Source organism: Fukomys damarensis, unplaced genomic scaffold (assembly GCF_012274545.1).
Source record: "Fukomys damarensis isolate Sample0158 unplaced genomic scaffold, DMR_v1.0_HiC HiC_scaffold_13, whole genome shotgun sequence".
NCBI lineage: Eukaryota > Metazoa > Chordata > Mammalia > Rodentia > Bathyergidae > Fukomys > Fukomys damarensis.
In genome coordinates, this window is record NW_022900925.1 from 37009419 (window position 1) to 37031520 (window position 22102).

The 22102-nt window shown below is 44.8% G+C and overlaps 1 protein-coding gene across 1 annotated transcript; it reads right to left on the reverse strand.

The window, feature by feature from the left end:
- Nucleotides 1–6140: 6140 nt before the first annotated feature.
- Nucleotides 6141–15901, reverse strand: Krt222 (keratin 222). The gene is made up of 6 exons (XM_010615048.3): nucleotides 15679–15901; nucleotides 12667–12795; nucleotides 12331–12551; nucleotides 7553–7629; nucleotides 7250–7385; nucleotides 6141–6639 (listed from the first exon to the last, which is right to left on the reverse strand). The coding sequence occupies exons 1-6, from the start codon at nucleotides 15772–15774 to the stop codon at nucleotides 6408–6410; spliced, it is 891 nt and encodes a 296-aa protein (XP_010613350.1). The 5' UTR covers nucleotides 15775–15901; the 3' UTR covers nucleotides 6141–6407.
- Nucleotides 15902–22102: the final 6201 nt, after the last annotated feature.

Consider the following 22102-nt stretch of genomic DNA (forward strand, 5'->3'; position numbering starts at 1 on the left):
CCTGGGCTGTGCCGAGCGGAACCCGGCCATCTCCGGGACCCCGGCCCCTCTCACCCTCGCGAGCAGAGAGGGACGAGGCTGAGGGCCGCACCGAGGGGAAGGGGCTAGAGGAGGGGTCGCCGGACATGACAGGCGGCCCCGGGGGCGTCTGAGAAAGTGAACGCGAAATTGGTTATTTGAATGTGGGCTTTGGGGCGCCTCAGCAGGGCTCCATGGCTTCCTGCTCTGGCTCTGTGCAGCGAGTCGGGCCTGGTTTCTTCCTAACCTTGGGGTTATGGGGTTTCCGGGCGGGAGGGAGCAGGGGAGGCTGGGCGGCCACTTCCGGTCAGGCACTGGATGACCGGAAGGAAGCGCCCTGCTGGGAAGGAGGAGGCGCAAACACGGTGAAAAGGGAAAGAGGGGATCTAATTGGAGCCGTGGCGTGGCCTAGCCTCCCTCTTGGGTTTTATCAACGGTCCCCTTAGTACCGGCCTTTCAGACTTGTTTAAAATCTAAGCATCCCCCAGCCCGCGCTCTCTGTTCATGACTGGAGCTTTATGTTTTCTGCAGCACTGACCGCCTGACTACTGTGGTATGCGTGCGTTTATTTTCTTTGTTGCATTTGCTTCCGTCAGAGTGAAAGCCCTTCACTTTTGTGAATAAAGGAATGAATATCTCATTTTCCTCCTTTGGTTCTTCCTCTACTCCTTAAGATGTGAAAACCTTAAAAAAGGTAGAATACAGGCAAAAGATAATAGAGAAGAAATCTCATCCCTACTCCCGAGACATTAAAATGGAAGAGTAAAATACCCACTCTGTTTACAGAGTTTATTTCCCCCAAAGCAAACATCAGGACATGAGATCTTGCATGTGCAGGGTATTTATGGGAATGCAAGACAGATGTTTGGAATTGTGATTATTCCTGGAAAATACAGGGTGCAGCATTCATAGGCACCTATAAAAGTTCTTGGAAACCTTCACCCGGATAGACCTGGTAGTAAACTTCAGAGATAGTTTTCGGCCCTGGAACTTTAGTTTTCTTTTGGGTACCAAGAGGCAAGCCCGTGGCCTCTCTTCCTCTCTGACCCCACACTATTGCCCTTGGGGTTCTTCTTTTTCCAAGACAGGGTGATTAATCTGGGATCCCAGCCCAGGCTCTGTCCCTCCGCTGTTTGCTCTCCGTTCTGTCCGTGGTACTGTGGGAAGAAACTGGCGAGGGAGGCAGAATTAGGGCCCAAAAGGACGGTGACTGGGCATGGAGAAGAAAAGAGAAAATACCAGACAACAAGGAAAAACCTGCAATCCTTGGCTACCCGGGGGGCCTATGGGTAGGTCCTAGGGCAATCATGGCCCAGACTACAACCCCAAACCCACTTATTTATCCCAGAGCGCCAGCACTGCATGAAACCCAAAAACCCGTTAGCCGATGCTTGACTGCTGAGGTGACTTGGCCCACGTGCCGCCGGACAGGCTTTGAGTGGCCACTGTGGCACGCGTGCCACATTCCGTTTCCACACTATAAATAGTTGTGAAGTATTGGAGCCCAGGAGATTTTCAGGGCAGAGTAATTCATGATTTTTTTAGAGGTTGACAAAGTACGTTGCGCTTCTATAACCTCTGTACTGTCCTCAAAATAAATAAAGATTTCTGAACACGTGTTTGGTGGGAAGGATGGACAAGGATGAAAATGTCTGAAAGCAGGATAGCCCTGTAGGTTCTGGTTATCAGTCCAATATCCACTGATAATTTTGAGGCTCTAGAAAAGGGTCGGCAAACTGTTTTCTTGTTTGTTTGTTTTTTTAACCATGTTGATGGAAACCAGGGCCTCACCTATGCTAGGCCAACAAGCAGTTTTATCCCTGACCTACAGTGCTAGCCATGAAATACTGCTGTGGGCCAAATCGGCCAAGTCGGAGCTGCCTTCTGGTTTTTGTTTGTATAATTTATTTGGGCACAGCCACACCCGTCAATAAGCTTGTAACTCTAAGGGCAAAGTTGTTGAGTTCCTACTGGGATCCTGTGACTTGAGAAGCCTAAGATATTTGCCATGTGGGCTTCTATGGAAAAAGTTTGCCTATCCGGGTCTAGAGCGTTGTGAGGGCACGCTGAAAAGGGTCGTAGTGACTTTCATAGATTCACGACTTTAGATTCCTTGTTGGCAATCTGTGGGTCCATGCTGGCCATAACTTGTAAACACAGAACCAAATTGTGCCCCTTAACTACCTCTTCTGTGAGTTGAGGTGTTCGTAATTTGAGAACGATGTTCATGCATGTTATTTAAAGTTTGACTTTGGCCCATAGGCCATAAGTTTTCATTTGAAACTTTCAAACTAATTTAAAACACGTTTTGTCTCTTTGTCTTTCTTTGTTTTTTAAACCCATGTTAAGAAAACAAACTGGGCGTGGTGGCGCACGCCTGTGATCCCAGCACTCAGGAGGCTGAGGCAGGAGGATTGTGGTGAGTTCAAAGCCAGCCTGAACATGTAGCAAGGCTCTGTCTCAACAAACAAGAAAGCAAACAAATGGAAGGCAAACTGTGAACTTTGACAATATAAAGAACTATAAAAAAAAATTAAAATTGCTTCCATCCTCCTAAAATGTATTGGTTTAAAATAATAATCATTTGTTATTTTCAGGTGACACTTTTATACTTAAAAATACATGATAGCAGAACGGTACAAATTGAGTAACTCATAGGAGAGAATTATTTTGAAGAGGCAGCAGTTGAAAAAAAAATTTTTTTTTGGTACCAGAGATTGAACTCAGGGCCTTGCACTTGTGAGGCAGGCGGCAGAACCACTGAGCTAAATCCCCAGCCCAGCAGTTGAAAATTTTAAATATTATTTCTTCTTGTTGTGTTTTGAACTATTAGTTCATCAGTACCAGCTATGCTTTTCCTCAGAAAACCTTCAACCTCAGAGACAGTTTTTCGTCAAAATACTACTGTGTAGACGGCTTCACTGAATGGTCTCACGTTTATGTTATTTCAAACAACTGCGTGGTAAGGAGGGAAGGAATTATTACCAAGTGTCACCATTTCCTTTGTTTTCTTTTTTGTTCTTTTGAGTCAGGGTCTCACTGTGTAGTCCAGGCTAACCTTGAACTCGTGGTGATCCTCCTGCCTCAGCCTCCCCAGTGCTAGGATGACAGGATGCTTAAAGCACTTGAAAATTGAGGCCTGAGAAATTAGAATGATTCCTCCTCTTAGGCGGCTAATTAGGGTTGGAGCCAGGGCTGGGATCTCGCAGTTGTTAGTCACTGTGCTAGCTCTTTGTGGGTTTTGTAAGGGAACCATGCATGTGTGGTATCCAGTGAGACCAGAGAAGATTAATTCATCTGTCTATAAAAGAAGTGTAGTATCATTCATTTTGTAGGATTGTGAGGTGGTGCAGGGATTATGAATCAATCTGTTGAACACTATGCTTTGAGTGGAGAAAGCACTTTAAAACATTGGGTGCTGTTATACTTTTCCCAGAATTGTGGGAATATGGGATTTTGATTTTTTTGTTCAGAGTAAGTACCATAAATCCCTGAATTATGAACATTCTGGTTGCAAACTTTGTAAGCTCACAAATGAATCAGATTGAGAATAGTCTCTGCTAATAAACTTGCTTTTAAATTGGCGACTTACTGTACATTTCTTTCTTTTTTGGGGGGGTACCAGGGATCGAACTCGGGTCCCTGTTGCTTGCAAAGCAGGCGCCAGAACCACTGAGCTAAATCCTAGGCCCGTACATTTCTTAATTTATCTTTTGTTAAATAAAAAAAACTTAAAGACATCACATATGCACCATGGCTGTGGTTTTCTTCCTTTCCCAAGTGAACCAGTCTCTTCGGTTCTGTTTGTGCAGACAGAGCTCTCTTAGAGAGAGAGAGAGAGGGAGAGAGAGAGAGAGAGAGAGAGAGAGAGAGAAAGCGTGAGCGAGCTGCGTATCAAACCCAAATACAAGGCAGCTCGGAGTTTGTGTTTCAAAAATTTTTTTTATTGTAGTGGTATCATTTACTTTGGTAAATTCATATCCCACTTTTAAAATAGCTCAAAGCAAATAAAACATTTTAAAAATAAAATCAAGTACTGTATTTTAAAATGTACATGTTATACACACAATAGCTGCATAGTGGAATTACTATAGTGAGCAGTTACATTCGTAATGCCCAGCACTAAGGTTTGAATGCTGCAGTAGAGTACAGTAGCTATATGGATTACAATAAATATATATTGTGTATAATAATGATCACTGTTGCTCAGTATAGTAACTTTTTTTTTGTTTTTGTTTTTCTGAGACAGGGTCTCACTATGTAGTTGAGACTGACCTGGAACTCACTATGTAGCCCAGGCTGGTCTTAAACTCACAGCCGTCCTCCTGCCTCAGCCTCCCGAGTGCTGGGATTACAGGGGTGCGTCACCACGCCCAGCCTCAGTATAGTAACTTTTGTAAAGCTTTGATAACATTTGTAGCATTTAACAAATATTGAATGAAACTTTTTCTTTTTTGGTGTTGAGACTTGAACCCAGGGCCTCATGCATGCTAGGCAAGCACTTCACCACCAAGTTCCTCCCCAGCCAGCCAAAGGGTGCATTTTAGGTCCAGTGACTGCACAAGAATAAGCCCTTCACACGCTGTTGCAGCCTTGACAAAACAAAATCACAATAAGCCAGGCTGAGAGGAAGAGGAAGTAACTGAAAGAAAATGAAAAATGTTCTCTTTTGTATTATGTTAAAGATGGACATAATTTTCTTATGATGAAAACAAACATTTTACTGTTATGTATAAATACACAGCATATATATATTCAGCATATATTCATTACACATAGCATATATATATGTGTGTGTGTGTGTGTATATATATATATATGTGCATAGTATACTAAAACCTTGACACAGTCTAGCCCTTTGGTAATACCTTAGTTGGGAAAAAAGGTGTGAATTGCACTCATTCATTTCTTTTCTGCTTAGAAGAAAATAGTTTAAAGCCAGGCGTGGTGGCACATGCCTGTAATCCCAGCACTCAGGAGGCTGAGGCAGGAGGATCCCTATGAGTTCAAGACCAGCCCGGGCTACATAGTGAGTTCCAGGTCAGTCTCAACTACATAGTGAGACCCTGCCTCAAAAACCGCCCCCAACAAAAGAAAAATATAGCTTATACATTTCTAATGTTTTAAAACATATTTATTATTTAAGGTCTTAAGATAAACATACCTGTATTGAACAAATTAACTTCTTTAGAAAACTTTGCAACAATACTCCACGTATCCACAAGTATGTTTTTTAAATCCATATCTATTAGTTTGAATAATTTAAAAACAAATCCTGCGAACACTCTGCTTAGCTAACAATAGTGTTTTATAAGCCCACATAAATGACTGTAAGAAGTATTTATAATATTCATAATAATTTACATAGTATCTTACCTAAGGCTTGATCACATTTAACTTTCCAGATGTAGAAGTCAGGACAGTGAGAGGTTGGGTGGCTGTTTTAGTAACTATAGTAACCACCTTTTCAATTTGCTTTTTGTGTTTTCATTTTACAATTGGCCTTCTGATTTCTGAAAGGTTCTTTCAATAAAGTGGCTCTTCGAGAAATCAGATATTGCTTACAAAGACCTTTCAGGTGTAGAGTAACAGTTTTACTTATCCCCAGAATAAACTAGGAGTGTATTTTCTAGTTTGTTCATGAAGAAAACCCTTTTTATTTTTCTATGTGTCCAAATGATTGTCTCAAAAGGAAAAACTTTAAGTGACTAGTGAATTTCCCCCTTAAAATTTTATCACTGTTGCCTTTTTAAAGTAGAACAACCTCTTTAGGGCTAGCCAATCAGGAAATAATGATGGCCCGTCACATCTTACAATCATCTTCAATGTGACTTCTCTTTTTCCTTTGAGCACTGGTGGCGAACGTTTTGGAGCTTTCAGTGATAATGAACAGCTCGCTGCGGCACGCGTGCGTGCCATAGGTTCGCCATCACTGCCTTAGTGTTTAGACACTGAGTGAAATTACAGACTTAACCAAGTCTGCTTAGTACAGTGTAGAGTCTATAAAATTTCCAGAGAGAAAGAAGACTACTTTGATTCTGCTGCCTGCCTTGCATGTGCAAGGTCCCTAGTTTGATCCCAATACCAAAATAAATAAATAAATAAAATTAAAAAAAAGAGTATTAGAATAAATAAAATAGAAACCATCCTGAATTTCTGATTTTATTTTAAAGCTCTCCCTCACCCCCAAATAAGCCCAGAATTTAGTTCAGAGAAACTTTATCCCTTAACTGTTTTTTTTTCCCTTTTGGAAGGGAATCACAATCACACATTGATCAGAACATTTCCTCTATGTGGGCAATAACTTCCATTTTAGACAGGAAGGGTCGGCATGGCGCGCCTGTTCTGTCCTAGTGGAATTTTTGGGTCCAGTCAAAGCCCGCCTAGGGCTAGTTTGCTGTGGAGGAGGGAGGTTTGATAGACGGGATGCTGCAGGACCGTCTCATGACCAACCTGACCTCTATGTCCGGCAGGTTTTCCTGATGAGTTTGCAGACAGCCTTCATCAGTGGCTGCGAGGTGGAGATCAAACCGCAGAGAGACGGACTTTTTCCTTAATCGGGGGTTGTCTTTAAAGAAGGAGCCCTCCCATTCTTTAATAACTTCATCCACTTTCTCTGTTCTGCAATGAAAAAGCGAAACTTGCTCCAGCAGGAAGTACGGGTATATGATATTTGCTAATATACATTCCTGTACATGAATACTTATATATTATTCTATATAATTTAGTCCAGATCAGTGAAAAAAATCAAATAATTGTATAATTCATAGTTTGCAAAATTCATAATTGACATGCAAGGTATATAATTTCCAAGGATTCAGTGCAATGTGTGCAGAAGTGGTGTGTTGTGGTTGTATTTTTAGAAACAAAATCCAGTATATTGGGTGCTTGTGTACTTTTCATCATATACATACTCAGGGCAGTTTAGAAATCATAGTACATTAAAACTATGTTTCGAAACAAAGAAGATTCGTTAGTGGGATTATTTGATTTAAATTAATTTCTTTACTTATATTTTTTGTTTCTCTCTCTCCTCTCCCTCTCTCTCTCCCTCTCCCTCTCCATCTCCCCCTCCCCTCTCTGTTTCTGAGACAGAGTCTCACCATGTAGCCCAGGCTGGTCTTGAATTCTCAGCGATCTTCCTGCCTCAGCCTCCTGACTGCTGGGATTGCAAGCGTGCAGCACCACGCCTGGCTTTTTATTATTTCTTGGTCAAGTTTATTTTACTTACTGAATGGTGCCGTGAGCCTCGGTGCTCTCCTTCATGATATTTCCATTTAATGTTGCCTGTTTGGTCACTGTCTCCACTTTTTCATCCTCATACTTTTGTGAGAGTTTTGTTGAAAAAGATATTTCATTGATGATGGCTGTGAAAATATTATTTATGACAAGTTACAATTGGAAATGTGCTCGCAATTACCTTATGTGTCAAACTTTTATGCAAATACCACTTGCTTTTGCTACTTTGGAGAATTAGATTTCATTACATGATACGACACATCACTTTTCAAATCAGTACATATCAACAACGTACCTGAAGGTAAAACAAAACCGACTCTACTGGTGGTAGGTTTGGGCTCTTTTCTCCCACCCTGGATACAGCCGTAATATCTGAAAATGGAATTACATTTCAGGAGTAACACTGTAATAGTCGGTAGTTGAAACAGTTATTATTATTATTGTTATTTTTGTTTTGTTTTGTTTTGAGAGAGAGTTTCACTATGTAGTTGAGATTGACCTGGAACTCTATGTAGCCCAGGCTGGTCTCAAACTCACAGGGATCCTCCTGCCTCAGCGTCCTGAGTGCTGGGATTGCAGGCATGTGCCACGACGCCCGGCTAGTTTTGTTTTGTTTTTTTGAGACAGGGTCTCACTATGTAGTTGAGACTGACCTGGAACTCACTATGTGGCCCAGGCTGGTCTCCAATTCACAGCGATCCTCTCGCCTCAGCCTCCTGAGTGCTAGGATTACAGGCGTGCTCCACCATGCCTGACCACACCCGGCTAGTTGAAACAATTAACAGTGGTGGCGAGCCTGTGGCACTGTGTGCTGCACTGGGCTGTTATAGCTGAAAGCTCTAAAAGGTTCGCCATCTCTGAATTAGAATAGTCATACAGCAGATAGGCTATATAGCAGCACAATAAATGAACTACATCTAAATGATACTGTATGTCTTTGTGGATAAATCTCCCAGCATGTGCATGAAAGAAGAAAGTTACAGCTAACTTTATAAAGGTTAAAATAACATGCAAAAAACCAGTTTTATACTTTGTTAGCGAAGCATACGCCATACTATGTTACCTACTCTGACAGAATTGGATCAGAATAATAAACAGCAAATTCAGGAGCCAGGGTAGGTAGAGGGAGCGGGCTGGAATTGGGAGATGTAGCTTTGGTTCCCCGGGGAACTTCGGCAACACGAGGAACATTTTACTTCTTAAACTAGCAGAAGTGGGTCCATGGGGGCTTGTTATGTTTTTCTCTTTTTCTTTTTTGGTGTATCGTAAGAGTAGCATAATTAAAAATCCAAAATTTATAGAAATATTAAAGACCAATTTGTCAACATCTTGAATGATTAGGAATTTTTTTTTTTTTTGAGACAGGGTCTTGCTATGTGGTTCAGGCTGGCCTTGAACTCACTATGTAGCCCAGGCTGGCCTCGAACTTGTGGGGATCCTCCTGCCTCAGCCTCCCAAGTGCTGGGATGACAGGTGTGTACCACTGTGCCTGGCCACATGTCCATTTATTTTATTTAGCAATATATAGTCACACCCATGTATCCATACATAACCATATATGAAACTATATCTATATATACCTGCAGGTACAGGGTGTTTACAGTGTGCCAGCTAGTATTTTAAGCCCTTTACAAACATTGACTCCTTTAATCCTCATAGCAATTCTGTGAGCTAGGTAATTATTAATATTATTATTCTTCCCATTTTACAGATTAGGAACCCAAAGAACAGAAAGCTAAGTGACTTGCCCAGGATCACTCAGCTAGTAGGTGGTGGTATATTTTGCATCGAGTTTGTGCTTTTTAAAGATTGAACACATGTCAGGACTTGTCATAGGCTGAAGTTGTTTCATCTAGTTTCGTAGAGGACTCAGGATTCTGAAACAAGCAAGAATAAGGGCTTCTTTGTGTCACGTTCGAAGTGGTATCACCTCAGAAGTGATTGTCAATTTTGATGTTATATGAACATTAAGATTTCCCGTTGTAATACCTTTTCCTACTGGGACGTCTGGAAGTTTTTGTTTTTTCTTTTTTGTATGGGGGATTGAACTCAGGATCTTCTTGGGAGGCAGGCAGCAGCACCACTGAGCTAAATCCCTGGCCCTGTTTTTTGTTTTTTCTCTTTCGAGTCAGGGTCTGTTTAGTCCAGGTTGGTCTTGAACTCATATGTAGCCCAGGTTGGTCTCAAACTTGCAGTGATCCTCCTGCCTCAGCTTCCTGAGTGTGGGGATTACAGGTGTGCGCCACCACACCCAGTTTCAAAGTCCTTTAAATCAACTCAGAAATGTATTCTTTTTCTTGGTTATAGTTTGATCACATTATTACTATGACCACTGCTACTACTACTACTATTTTCATGTTTAATCTGTGGTGGGTGGGCCTTTAAGGTGGAGTTCTGGTGATAACACGTGAGTCTTCCAAACTGCAGTGAAAGCGAGAATCTAAATCCCAGCATTTGGGAGGCTGAGGCAGAGGGATCACTGTGAGTTTGAGGCCACCCTGCATATAGACTAGTGAGACCGTGCCTCAGAAAACAAAAACATAAAACAAAATTCCAGAGAAAAAGAAAGAAAGGAAATAAAACAAAAAACATAAAAAAAACCCCAGGGGGGGAAAAAAAGACAGAGTGAGAATCTAAAGAAAGGTCATTTCTGAGTTGGGCGTGTTGGCGCATGCCTGTAATTCCTGTACTCTGGGAAACTGAGGCAGGAAGATCACAAATTCAAGCCCAGTCTGGGTACATTAGTGAGTCAGTGAGATTTCTGTCCCTGAATAAACTGCCTAAATGAATAAGTGAAAAGATGGAAAAACGGAGAGTCACTGAGGAGGCTCTGGGTCCAATCCCCAGTACTTAAAAAAACTCATTTTTGAAGTGATAAAGAGTTGCTTACGTTTTGTTCTGGCCAACTCTGGGACAGCTTTTTCTTTTTTTTTTTTTTTTTTTTTTAAACTGTACCTCAGATTCAACCCAGGGCCTTTGCACTGAGCTACATCCCTAGCTTTTTTTTTTTTTTTAAACTGTACCTCAGATTCAACCCAGGGCCTTTGCACTGAGCTACATCCCTAGCTTTTTTTTTTTTTTTAAACTGTACCTCAGATTCAACCCAGGGCCTTTGCACTGAGCTACATCCCTAGCTTTTTTTTTTTTTTTAAACTGTACCTCAGATTCAACCCAGGGCCTTTGCACTGAGCTACATCCCTAGCTTTTTTTTTTTTTTTAAACTGTACCTCAGATTCAACCCAGGGCCTTTGCACTGAGCTACATCCCTAGCTTTTTTTTTTTTTTTAAACTGTACCTCAGATTCAACCCAGGGCCTTTGCACTGAGCTACATCCCTAGCTTTTTTTTTTTTTTTAAACTGTACCTCAGATTCAACCCAGGGCCTTTGCACTGAGCTACATCCCTAGCTTTTTTTTTTTTTTTAAACTGTACCTCAGATTCAACCCAGGGCCTTTGCACTGAGCTACATCCCTAGCTTTTTTTTTTTTTTTAAACTGTACCTCAGATTCAACCCAGGGCCTTTGCACTGAGCTACATCCCTAGCTTTTTTTTTTTTTTTAAACTGTACCTCAGATTCAACCCAGGGCCTTTGCACTGAGCTACATCCCTAGCTTTTTTTTTTTTTTTAAACTGTACCTCAGATTCAACCCAGGGCCTTTGCACTGAGCTACATCCCTAGCTTTTTTTTTTTTTTTAAACTGTACCTCAGATTCAACCCAGGGCCTTTGCACTGAGCTACATCCCTAGCTTTTTTTTTTTTTTTAAACTGTACCTCAGATTCAACCCAGGGCCTTTGCACTGAGCTACATCCCTAGCTTTTTTTTTTTTTTTAAACTGTACCTCAGATTCAACCCAGGGCCTTTGCACTGAGCTACATCCCTAGCTTTTTTTTTTTTTTTAAACTGTACCTCAGATTCAACCCAGGGCCTTTGCACTGAGCTACATCCCTAGCTTTTTTTTTTTTTTTAAACTGTACCTCAGATTCAACCCAGGGCCTTTGCACTGAGCTACATCCCTAGCTTTTTTTTTTTTTTTAAACTGTACCTCAGATTCAACCCAGGGCCTTTGCACTGAGCTACATCCCTAGCTTTTTTTTTTTTTTTAAACTGTACCTCAGATTCAACCCAGGGCCTTTGCACTGAGCTACATCCCTAGCTTTTTTTTTTTTTTTAAACTGTACCTCAGATTCAACCCAGGGCCTTTGCACTGAGCTACATCCCTAGCTTTTTTTTTTTTTTTAAACTGTACCTCAGATTCAACCCAGGGCCTTTGCACTGAGCTACATCCCTAGCTTTTTTTTTTTTTTTAAACTGTACCTCAGATTCAACCCAGGGCCTTTGCACTGAGCTACATCCCTAGCTTTTTTTTTTTTTTTAAACTGTACCTCAGATTCAACCCAGGGCCTTTGCACTGAGCTACATCCCTAGCTTTTTTTTTTTTTTTAAACTGTACCTCAGATTCAACCCAGGGCCTTTGCACTGAGCTACATCCCTAGCTTTTTTTTTTTTTTTAAACTGTACCTCAGATTCAACCCAGGGCCTTTGCACTGAGCTACATCCCTAGCTTTTTTTTTTTTTTTAAACTGTACCTCAGATTCAACCCAGGGCCTTTGCACTGAGCTACATCCCTAGCTTTTTTTTTTTTTTTTTTTTTTTTTTTGAGACAGGTATTTGAGACAGGACTCACTATGTAATTCAGACTGCCCTGGAGCTCACTGTGCAGCCCAGCCTGGTCTCAAACTCACAGCGATCCTCCTGCCTCAGCCTCCACACCCTGCCCTTTCTGTATTTTTGAGACAAGGGCTCTCTACGTGGTTCAGTCTGACCTTGCAGTCACTCTGTAGCCCAGACTGGCCTCAAATTTGCAGCGATCTTCCTGCCTCAGCCTCCCGAGTGCTGGGATGACAGGCAGGCGCCACCATCCGGGGACCCTCGCTAGGAGGTGGGAAGCCGACGCACCACGCAGGTGGCCCTAACCCGACTTATGGGCGGAGCAAGGCCCATGCGCCTTGGCGGTGATGGGGGCTCAGTGGCAAGTTTTCCAGCCCACCCCGCCAGTGATCGAAGGTCTGTACCTGATTTCCTCCCTCTCCAGGAGGCGGCGGTAAGTCTCGATCTCTTGTTCCAGCCTCATTTTCGTGTTGAGCAGCAGCTCGTGCTCCTGCAGCTGCCGCTCAATGCCGCGCCGGACGTCCTGCAGCTCCGTCTCCAGCCCCTCGATCACAGCCTCCAGGTCCTGCAGCTGCATCTGGTGCTGCTGCTCGCTGGCCTGCAGGGAGCTCTCCAGGCCCCTTTCCTGCGGACAGAGAGCGGCCTCAGGGAACCAGCGATACCAGATGGGGTTCGCGCCGACTTAGCCCGGGCTGGCCTCAAACTCGCCGCGATACTCCTGCCTCAGCCTCGCCCCTCACCACAGCGTGCAGCGACTCGATCTCCACTTGCAGGTGATGCCACTGGCGCTGGGCCTCCTTGAGCTCTGCTCGCGCCACCTTCAAAGCTTCCTGGTCTCTGTCCATCTTTTTGCTTATGTCTTCTTCCAGCTGCGAAAAAGCCAAGGACAGCAAAGGAAACAGCGCTCCTGAAAACGAGGCTTTCCCAGCGGCTTTAAAAAACTGTGCCGGAATGGAATCATCTCTGAATGGTTAGGCTGCAGGTGTGATATCCTTAGCTTTCTGTGCGAGGAGTTACATAGGTGAGCTCGTATAATTTTTTTTTTTTTTTTTTTTTTTTTTTTTTTTTTTTTTTTTTTAGCCTTGAACTCACTATATATACCAGTCTGGCTTCGAACTCGAGGAGATCCTCCTGACTCACCCTCCCAAGTGCTGGGGTTACAGGCATGAACCCCACACCCAGCAAAATCCTTTTAGGAAGGAATTTTTTTGGGGAGGGTACCGGGGATTGAACTGAGGACCTTGAGCTTGCCAGGCAGGCAGCAGCACCACTGAGCTAAATCCCCATCACAGGACTTTTTTTTTTTTTTTTTTTACCAGGGTCGAACTCAGGCCCTTGTGCTTATAGGATAGGCAGCAGAATCACTGACCCAAATCCCCTGCCCTAGAGAACTACTGGCACTACTCTTTAAGCTTTTCAATTAAACTGAAAAGGAAGAAATACAAGCTAAATCCCGGGCCCATCCCTAGCCCTTTTTAAAATTTTTGAGGCAGTGTCTTTGTCGGTCATTGAATTGCCCAGGCTGGCCTTGAATTTCATCCTCCTGCCTCAGCCTCCCAGAGAACTGGAAAGGCAGGTGTGCACCACCATGCTTGGCTTAGAGGACATCTTCATTTTGGATATCTGGGGTTGTAACAAAAATGGTATCTTAAAGATTGTTTCTAAATGTCCTTATATTAAAAAAAGAGTGGGATTTTTATATTTGACTATATTTATATATATTTCATTATGATGTTGGAATTAAAAGAAAATATGTTTTCTTAACATTCGGCTCCAAGAACAGTAGGAATAGTGTATTAAATTGATGGTAGTATTTTGCAGGAAAACGACAACTGTTTATGTTCTTGTCAAATATGTTTTAAATTAAAAAACAGAGTGTGATGGTACAAAAAATTTTGTGGAAAAGAACCTGGAGCCAGTACAAGTTTATCAGTAAAGATTAGGACAAGAGAACAAAGCCGACCCGCTTTGGGGCTGCTGGGGCTTGTGCTCAGCGCAAAGTCACGCAGCAGATTACGAAGAGAAGGTGTGGAGTTTTGGGATGATCAGAGCACGTGTGGGCCAGTGTCTTCTGGGCTCTGGATTTGGGGTGCGGGCAGCAGCTGGGCTTGTGTCCGTCAGAGCCAGATTCCCGCAGGTCCCCACATTTTTGTCCTTTTGTGGTTCCCTCCGCATGGAATCCTGCAAGTTCCAGCTGTGCCCCCCAAACAACAGCCAGCATCGCATGCAGGGCCTGGTCACCCCCAGATTCACCCAAAAGAACGTGGCCGTTGTGTAGCCCAGGGTGACCTTACCGTCATCCAGCAGTAACTCCAACAGCTTGTACCGATTTATTTTGTGACTTGGGCCTGGGTACTGAGGAGAGAGCCCAAGGCCGGAAACTCTTTTCTTTTGTTTGTTCTGGTACCGGGGATCGAACTCAGGACCTTGCGCTTTTGAGGCAGGCGGCAGAACCACTGAGCTAAATCCCCAGCCCTCATGCTCTTTTCTAATAATTAAACCACCAGGCTTTCTTGAATGCATCTCAAGTGACTTTCTAAATTGTTTGTGGAAAAGATTCTCAAAAGTAGTTTTATGTCTAAAAATTCCCTACGCCAAAGTTATGCAGTAGTCTCATTTTTAAAATTTCAGTTTGCTTATTTGGGTATTGTATTTTGCAAGCGTCACCTGAATTTCTATTACTGCTAGATCGTTTTCTTGGTTTATACTTTTCAGGAGTTGTCAGTATTCATTTTTTCCCCTTCTTATTATAAAAGATGAGTGAATAATTCCTATGCTTAAATCAAAAGCCCCAGTGACTTTGCTTAAATCTAAGGGTTCCAAGCATTGTTTTATGAAACCTGAAAATGTTACCCAGGGGTAGAATTTATAATGTCACTAACATGAGTTACCAATAGCGTAAAAGCCTGTGCTTTCCTAGCAGTATTTTGATTTCTTTTTTGGTGATGTTTTTAAGTAAACTTTCTATTTTTTTGTTGAATTTGGGTGCCTGGAATAGAAATCAAGCTGAGATATGCTACCTACAGTAAAAACAACACCAAACCCAACCAAAACCCAGACCAAAAAACAGAACCCCTCCACTTCTGAATCTTTGCTTCTAACATTTTTGCTTTTAAATTTGCTTAAAGACTTCAGACCTGAGTGAATCACTGTGATTGCCTATTTAAACCTAAGGACGTGAAATCCAGCCTTTAAGTTGGTTCTCTTTTGAAATACACACTGCAAGGTTGTGGACTGGAACATTTCTCATCTTTACAGCGCAGCAGCCAAAGACCAAATTGGAGAACGATTACCAATTCTGGGAATGTGATTGTCACAACTCATTCGCTATTTATGCCAACCGAGGATAAAACTGAACTCATTACAAGGGTGGCAGGAGCCTCCTGGAAACATTTGCTTTCTCTTCGGCAAGTGTGCACCGCCGGACATCTACTCTCGGCTGGCATTAACGAGATGCGATCTGAATTATTCCTATGAGCAACTTCGCTGCCTTTGAAGGCTACCGGTGACGCCTGCCCCGGAGGACGTCTACGCGGGCTGGAACGCACCATCTTACTGTCCGGGGACCCCACGGCTCATCCGCGGTTCCAGCCTGAGCGTCTCTCTCTGAATGGGAGGCATCCAGCATCTCCCGGTCATCCGGGCCCCTGGCAGCGCAGACCTCTGCTCCTTCCCGGGGACGTCAGCAAGGAGAGGAAAATCCGGTCACCTGGGGAGGCCGGGGCAGGGGCCCGGCCCTGGGAAATCATTACCTGGATCCTGGTGGACAGCACGGTCTCTATCTGATTGCTGCTGAGGAGCTGTGCATAGTTTTCCCTGACCTCAGCGAGGAGCTGGGACACCTCCATTGTTTCCCCATCCTCCACCTCGGCTAACTGAACCTCGCAGCAGCTGTGGCTGCGGCAGAGCCGGCCCTGCCCACGGCTGCTGAGCTGAGCCCACGGCCTTAAAGATGCAGGGCGCCTTTTTCAGAGGCTGGGGCAAACTCCCGGTTTTCTAATCCACCACGCAAATACAGGCCCAGCCCCCCGCTCCTGCTGTCACTGGTCTAGAAGAAAGGTTCGGGAAGAAGGAACACCAACACCCGCCTTGTCCCTGCTTAGTTCCCCTGTTTAAACGCCCTCTCCACTCTCTGTAGCTCCTTGCTGATCTCTGCTCTGAGGCGGGGACAAGTTCATTTATTCTGTGGAGGGAAACGGGTCATAACATTAAGGATATTCTGTTTAGGTTCCCCAAGACACTGCACAGCTAAAATGTTCTTTCATAGTTTTTCTTACCACTTGGGGACCTTTTTGTTTTCTGAGACAGAGTCTCAAGCTATGTAGCCCAGGTTGGCCTTGAACTCCTGGGGATCCTCCTGACTCAGCCTCCCAAGGGCTGGGATTACAGGCGTGCCCCACGATCCCCAACATCATATGGGTATTTCAAACAGAAATACTGTTTGGTAGGTCATTAGAATATGTGGTAAATTTAAATATTCTGACAGCTATTGGGAAAAGCAACTACCAGATTAGGTAGATAAGTCTTGGCCACAGGCTGTGCTGACCGTATTTCTCCCAAGGGCACACCATGTGTAAGTCAGGGTGACAGGCTCCGAGTTTGACGGATTGGGGCGAATTCCTGAAGGAATGTTCCAGGCAATGCCTAGGCTGTGGGCAGCACCGGTGGAGCCGGGAAGCTGTCAGGTACACACCCAGGGTTAGGGCAAAGTAGAACAGTGTTATTCGGTCTCTGTGTGGATGGATCCACTCCAGTGAGGTCATGGGGAGTTTTCTCCTCGGTGAGTAGCCCGCGGGGAAGAGCCTGTACCAGCGAACGCTATGCTGCTGCAGTTTTTCCAACTTACAAAAGTCCTTTGCATCCGTTACTCCATCCAATCCGCCCAATCCTGGCACCCGGGGACCCACACGGCCAAGGAGACCGAGGCCAGGGCGTCTGGTCAGTGCCATCATGCTGTTGTGGGGCCGGAACTAGGACTGCTTGGCGGCCACCATCGCTCCAGCTGCAGGGCCTCTCCCCCCACGTTCCCGTCCTACCTGTCCCCTCGTTGCCAGGTGAGGCTGAAATATTTGGATTTGAGTCTGTTCATTTAGACAGTTTTTATTCTTTCTACGTTTCCCTTTCCCACTTTTGGAGAACTAGCATTAGAAACGACAGTCTTGCCCCAACCCAGAAATCTCCTCTTCGAGGGTGTTAAAGAAAACCATTTAATGATTGAGTAATCATTATCACAGGCAATCTGCTAAGAACTTACAAAGCCGGAAGGAGATCTAACCGCCTTCCGGGGACACAGTCTATTCGACACGTTTCTGGGAAACACAACTAATGCTCAAGTAAAAGGACCTGACCGTTATTCATCGCCCATACCTCATCTAAGTTCACCTGGCATTTGGGGGATCACCTGCGTTTGCTAACCGGCTTTATTATTCAGAGGAAAAGCAAGCTTTCCACGGCTTTATGACAGGAGTTACTTTTACAACTTGGAGTAAGTTTTCCACCACAGTTAGGCTGCAACCTTGGACAGAAGCCGGGAGACAGAGGGTGCTGGCTGCCTCCATGCTAACATTACAAAGAAATAGCGCCCAGGTCCTTGAGAAAGGCATATTCTGGGAGTAGAAAGCTGATCCCAAGGCCTATCTGAATAAATGCTCCCTGATTTAAAATTATTATCCCAGAAGGGCCGGGGATGTAGCTCAGTGGTTCCCCCACCTGCTTCGCAAGCACGAGGTCCCGAGTTTGATCCCCTGTACACTCCCCCCATAGAATTATCATCCCAGGGCTATAGGAATTGTGTGTGTCGGCTTTCTGTTACTATATGTAAACATTTGAGGTAGTCAATTTATAAAGGGAAAGCTTTGTTTTCGCTCACAGGTTTAGCCCTTTCGGTTCACCATCCAGTGGCCTCCTGGCTTTGAGTCTGTGGAGAGTCAGCTTATTGTGGCGGACTCGCTTCACCGCTAGGAAGCCAAAATGTGGCTTGGGGAAAGATTGTCGTTTCTAACGCTATTTCTCCAAAAATGACCTAAGGGCCTCCCTCCGGCCCCGTGCCTAGCGGTTCCACTCTCTCCCAGTGGCGCTATGCTGGGAACCAAGCCATTGATACTGTAGGGCACAAACTAGCCAGGCACCAAAATGGCATAAAAACTGAAGTGTAGGCCGGTGGAATGGAACAGAGAGCCTAGAAATAAATCCAAAGCTATGCGGTCAACTAGTTTTTGCCGAGGGTACCAAGTGGGCACAATAGGGGAAGGGTAGTCTCTTCAGTGACTGCTTAAAGGGCAAAGTGGATTAGTAATAGATTTTAGCTGTCCTTGTGCAAAGGGCTGTTTTGAGTTGGGAAAGCTGCAGCACCACCGTGTTCTCTGGTACAGGCTGTCTTACCTGCACGGCTACTCACCGAGGAGAAATTTCCACACGTGAAATGATGAAAACCCTTAAACTTGAAATCCTTACTTTATACCACACCCAAAACCAACTCAAAGTGGAGAGAAGATCCAAGCATAAGACCTGAAACCACAAAACTCCTAGAGGAGAGTGCAGGGGAAAGGCTCCGTGAACAATTTTTTGCAGATCCTCCAAAAGCCCAGGCCACAAAAGCAAAGATAAATACATGGGTCACATCGGACTAAAAACCTTTGGGCCAGCTAGAGAAACAATCCATACATTGAGAAGGCAACCTCTGGCCTGGGGGAAAAGTAGTTGTAAACCACGTACCTGGCAGGCGCTAATGTGCAAACATGTAAAATATAATTTATATCACACTCAGTGGAAGGAAAAGAAATGACTCAGGTACATCGAGCGGGACAAGGACCAGATGTGCATGCGAAGAAGACAGGAAAACAGGAACAGGTGTGTGAAGAGGCCCGGAACGTGGCTGCTCAGTGGGGACATTCGGCCTGAAACTACAGAGAGGTTTTGCTTCACTCTTGGGTGGCTGTTATCAAAAAGACAAGCAAGGCGTCCAGCCTTTGGATAAAGGATCAAGTGGGTGGGGGAAAAGGGGCCCTTAAAACCACAAAAGGGCCACCCTGGAACGCTCTTACTAGGAAAGCATAAGCATTATGGAAAACAACACGGCATCTTTTAAAGAAATAACTATACTATATAAATCAGTGCACTGGAGTGCTACACAGTCTTTACAAAGGGGACCCTGCCCATTGACAACGCGTGTGGATCTAGAGGACATTATGATAAAGGGAAAAAGCCAGGCCTAGAGAGATAAAGCATTGCACGATCTCGCTAATACCGTGGACCCTCGAGTTACGACCGGCCTGACATATGAAAAGCTTGGGTTATGACCAGAATTTTAGCTTTAATTTATGATCAGAATCTTGAGTTATGACCTGAATGCTGGCCACTTGCACTTCCAGATGCTCTCAGATACAGATTTAGCCTTTAAAGAGCTCTGGACGGAGCATGACAGCGTCCTCTCCTGTGTGGGGTTCACTGAGAAACCCTGGGCTGGTGTCTCTCTAGGATGCGGAGATCTGCCTGTGTGCAGGAGAGACTTTGAAGGCTGGGTAGAGGATCCCGAGCCCTCACTGACCAACCTGAGTTACAAGCAGCCCTCGGGAACGAATTAAGTTCGTAAGTCAAGGGTCCCCTGTATGTGGAATCTTAAAAAAAGTCAAATATAGAGAATAAAACAGTGGTTACCTGTGGAGTGGGTGTGTGGGGAAGCGTACAGATAAAGGTCAAAGGATGCAAAGCGGAGATACTTAGGGGACAAGACTAGAGCTCTTACACAGGAGTGCCGAGGGTAACCGAATCATGCAGTGTTTGAGATTTTTACCGAGTAGATGTTAGCTATCGTTGTCACCAAAAAATAACTATATGAAGATAATTTGATTTGCTTTACTATACTATTTTAACATCCAAGTGGGTGCCACGGCATGATGTTGTAATCTTCAACCATACGCCAGAAAATGTGTTTTTTTCAAAAAGAAAATAAGCACTGACAGAATAAGGAAAAGAGGAACATCTTTTTTATTTTGAAACGGGAGAGTGAAGCCTCTGGTTTTCAAGTTGTACCCGTCCCCCTCCTGTGCTGGAGGCTCTGATGCCCATCTGCGGTGGTGTGGAAGTCTTGGCTGCGTCTGCCCGGAAGCACCGTGTTCTTTTTGGCTCTAGCTCCTTCCCTGGGGTGGCAGATCCGGGAAGCAGGGGCGCAGGGCTCCCCCTAAACGGTCCCTTTGCCAAACCTCCCTCCAGTTCTTTGCGGGGAGCTGGGGATCTGATGCAGAGGCGGGGCCTGGGCTCCTCTCTCTGCCGACCCTGCCCCTGCCCTGTCTGCGGGACCATCTTTCCTCTTCCTTGAGGCCCGGGTAGGAAATCTTGCTCTGGGCCCCTCCACCCTAAGATCCTGGTGGGAGAGAACTCTCGGTTTCTCTGTCTCCTTTCCCGAGAGCCAACCAAAACGGCGTAACAGCGCCATCCTCCCGGGAGAAGAGAAGCTAATTCCAACAGCACTCAGGTTTGGTCCGCGGTGCCCGACAGGGCTTGTTTTTAAGAATCTGCACTATTAAGCCTGCCAGCTCATGATTCGAAGTTCTGTGCGTTCCTCCTGAAAGTGTGCTGTTTTGAGCCCTCGGTGCAAGCAGCTGTATGTAATTTCATCATTTGGCTCGTTCGTACCAAATAACAGCATTGACCAAAACTTTCCTCTTTTAAGTCATTATTTTGCTTCTCCCCCTGGAATCCCTCTCCTTTCCAGTCTAATAGAGACTTTCATAGGTAGAACTAGTTCCTATCTCCTGTGTTTTCCATAGACGTGAAGGAGGTAAGGGAAGTACACGGCCAGGAGGCAAACAGGGAGCTTGGAATCAGCAGATTCTCCAAATTTTTAGTGTTCATGAAACCAAGCAAAGCAGACACACATCTGCCCTCCCTCCTGGTGAATTTTTACACTGGGAGCCTGGCACTGACTGTGTGTGTGGGTGGGAGGGTGGCAGCATCTTTCCCAGCCCCTTTGTACTTAAGTGTTGGATTTTTGCCTTAAAGACCAAAAAATATTGAATGGAATGTAAGAGATTAATTAATTAATCAATTTTGGGGGGGTCCCGGGGATTGAACTCAGGCAAGTCGCCACTGAGCTAAACCTCCGGCCCAAGATTAATTCATGTCAGTGTGATGAGCTTAGGCACATGCGGCTCATCCTTCAGAGTATTCGGTCTCATCGTAGACAGGCAACTCCAGTCCAGTTAACGTTTTGCCTGACCTACGTGTTGTGCTCCGTTTTTATTCTACAAAGCATAAAAGGTGGGGTTGACTACAGGGGAAGTGAATTTAAGAGGCTTTTTCCCTATAATTATAAGCCACTCTGAGAGATCACTTCAACCGATCTTTTGCTTTTGGGCTATCATTGCATAGACCTTGGATATTATTCTACATAAGAAGTACAGTGTAATTTCTCTCTCTCTCTCTCTCTCTCTCTCTCTCTCTTTCAGACAGGGTCTTGCTGTGTAGCTCAGGCTTGCCTCGAACTCCTGCCAATCCTCCTGCCTCAGCCTCCAGAGAGCTAGGATGACAGGTGTCAGCCACCACTCCCAGCCAGTGTATCTCTTATTACTCAAGCACCCATTTTAATGGGATTATAGATGCACGCCTAGTTAGCAAATAAAGGATTTTTTGGGGGGGTACCGAGGATTGAACTCGGGTCCTTGCGCTTGCCAGGTAGGTGGTAGAACCACTGAGCTAAATCCCCGGCCCAAATAAAGGACTTTTTAAAAACTTTAAATAATTGCTATGAAGGACGGTCCTTTCCTGCCTGTCCCCCTTCATCACACTCTGAGTTTTCTCCTTGCAGGGGCAGGCTCATACACGATGTGGGTTTATTGAGTTTTGTGTATCAGTTAAGAAGATAATTCGGTGGAGAGTTCTTTCCCAGCAGGTTTTCCGTGTGCATGAGAAATGCGGGCGGTGACACCCACGTCCCTCTTGTTCGTTCTGTAGGGAGTTCTGAAACGGGGCCCGGGTACACCCATGTCACCCCTGCCAAGCGCTGACCTCATTTCTCCTTGCTGCTGTCAGCTGCGGGTACAAAGCAGAGTGATCTCTTCATTCAAGGACTTTGCCCGTGGGCCTCCAGCTTCCCTGGTGCCTTCCACTGTGCGTCCAACACATGCCATGGGGCAAGGCCATTGTACAGAGATGTTTTGAAGGCTTCCAGGGATACTG

What these genes read in the sequence shown, in the direction of transcription:
- Krt222 (XM_010615048.3), bottom strand. Translation starts at nt 15,774, where the DNA reads ATGGAGGTGTCCCAGCTCCTCGCTGAGGTCAGGGAAAACTATGCACAG. An exon ending in TGCTGTCCACCAGGATCCAG is followed by an intron (nt 12,796 to 15,678) that starts GTAATGATTTCC and finishes GCTTTTTCGCAG; the next exon opens with CTGGAAGAAGACATAAGCAA. An exon ending in GAGGCTCACGGCACCATTCA is followed by an intron (nt 6,640 to 7,249) that starts GTAAGTAAAATA and finishes TTTTCATTGCAG; the next exon opens with AACAGAGAAAGTGGATGAAG.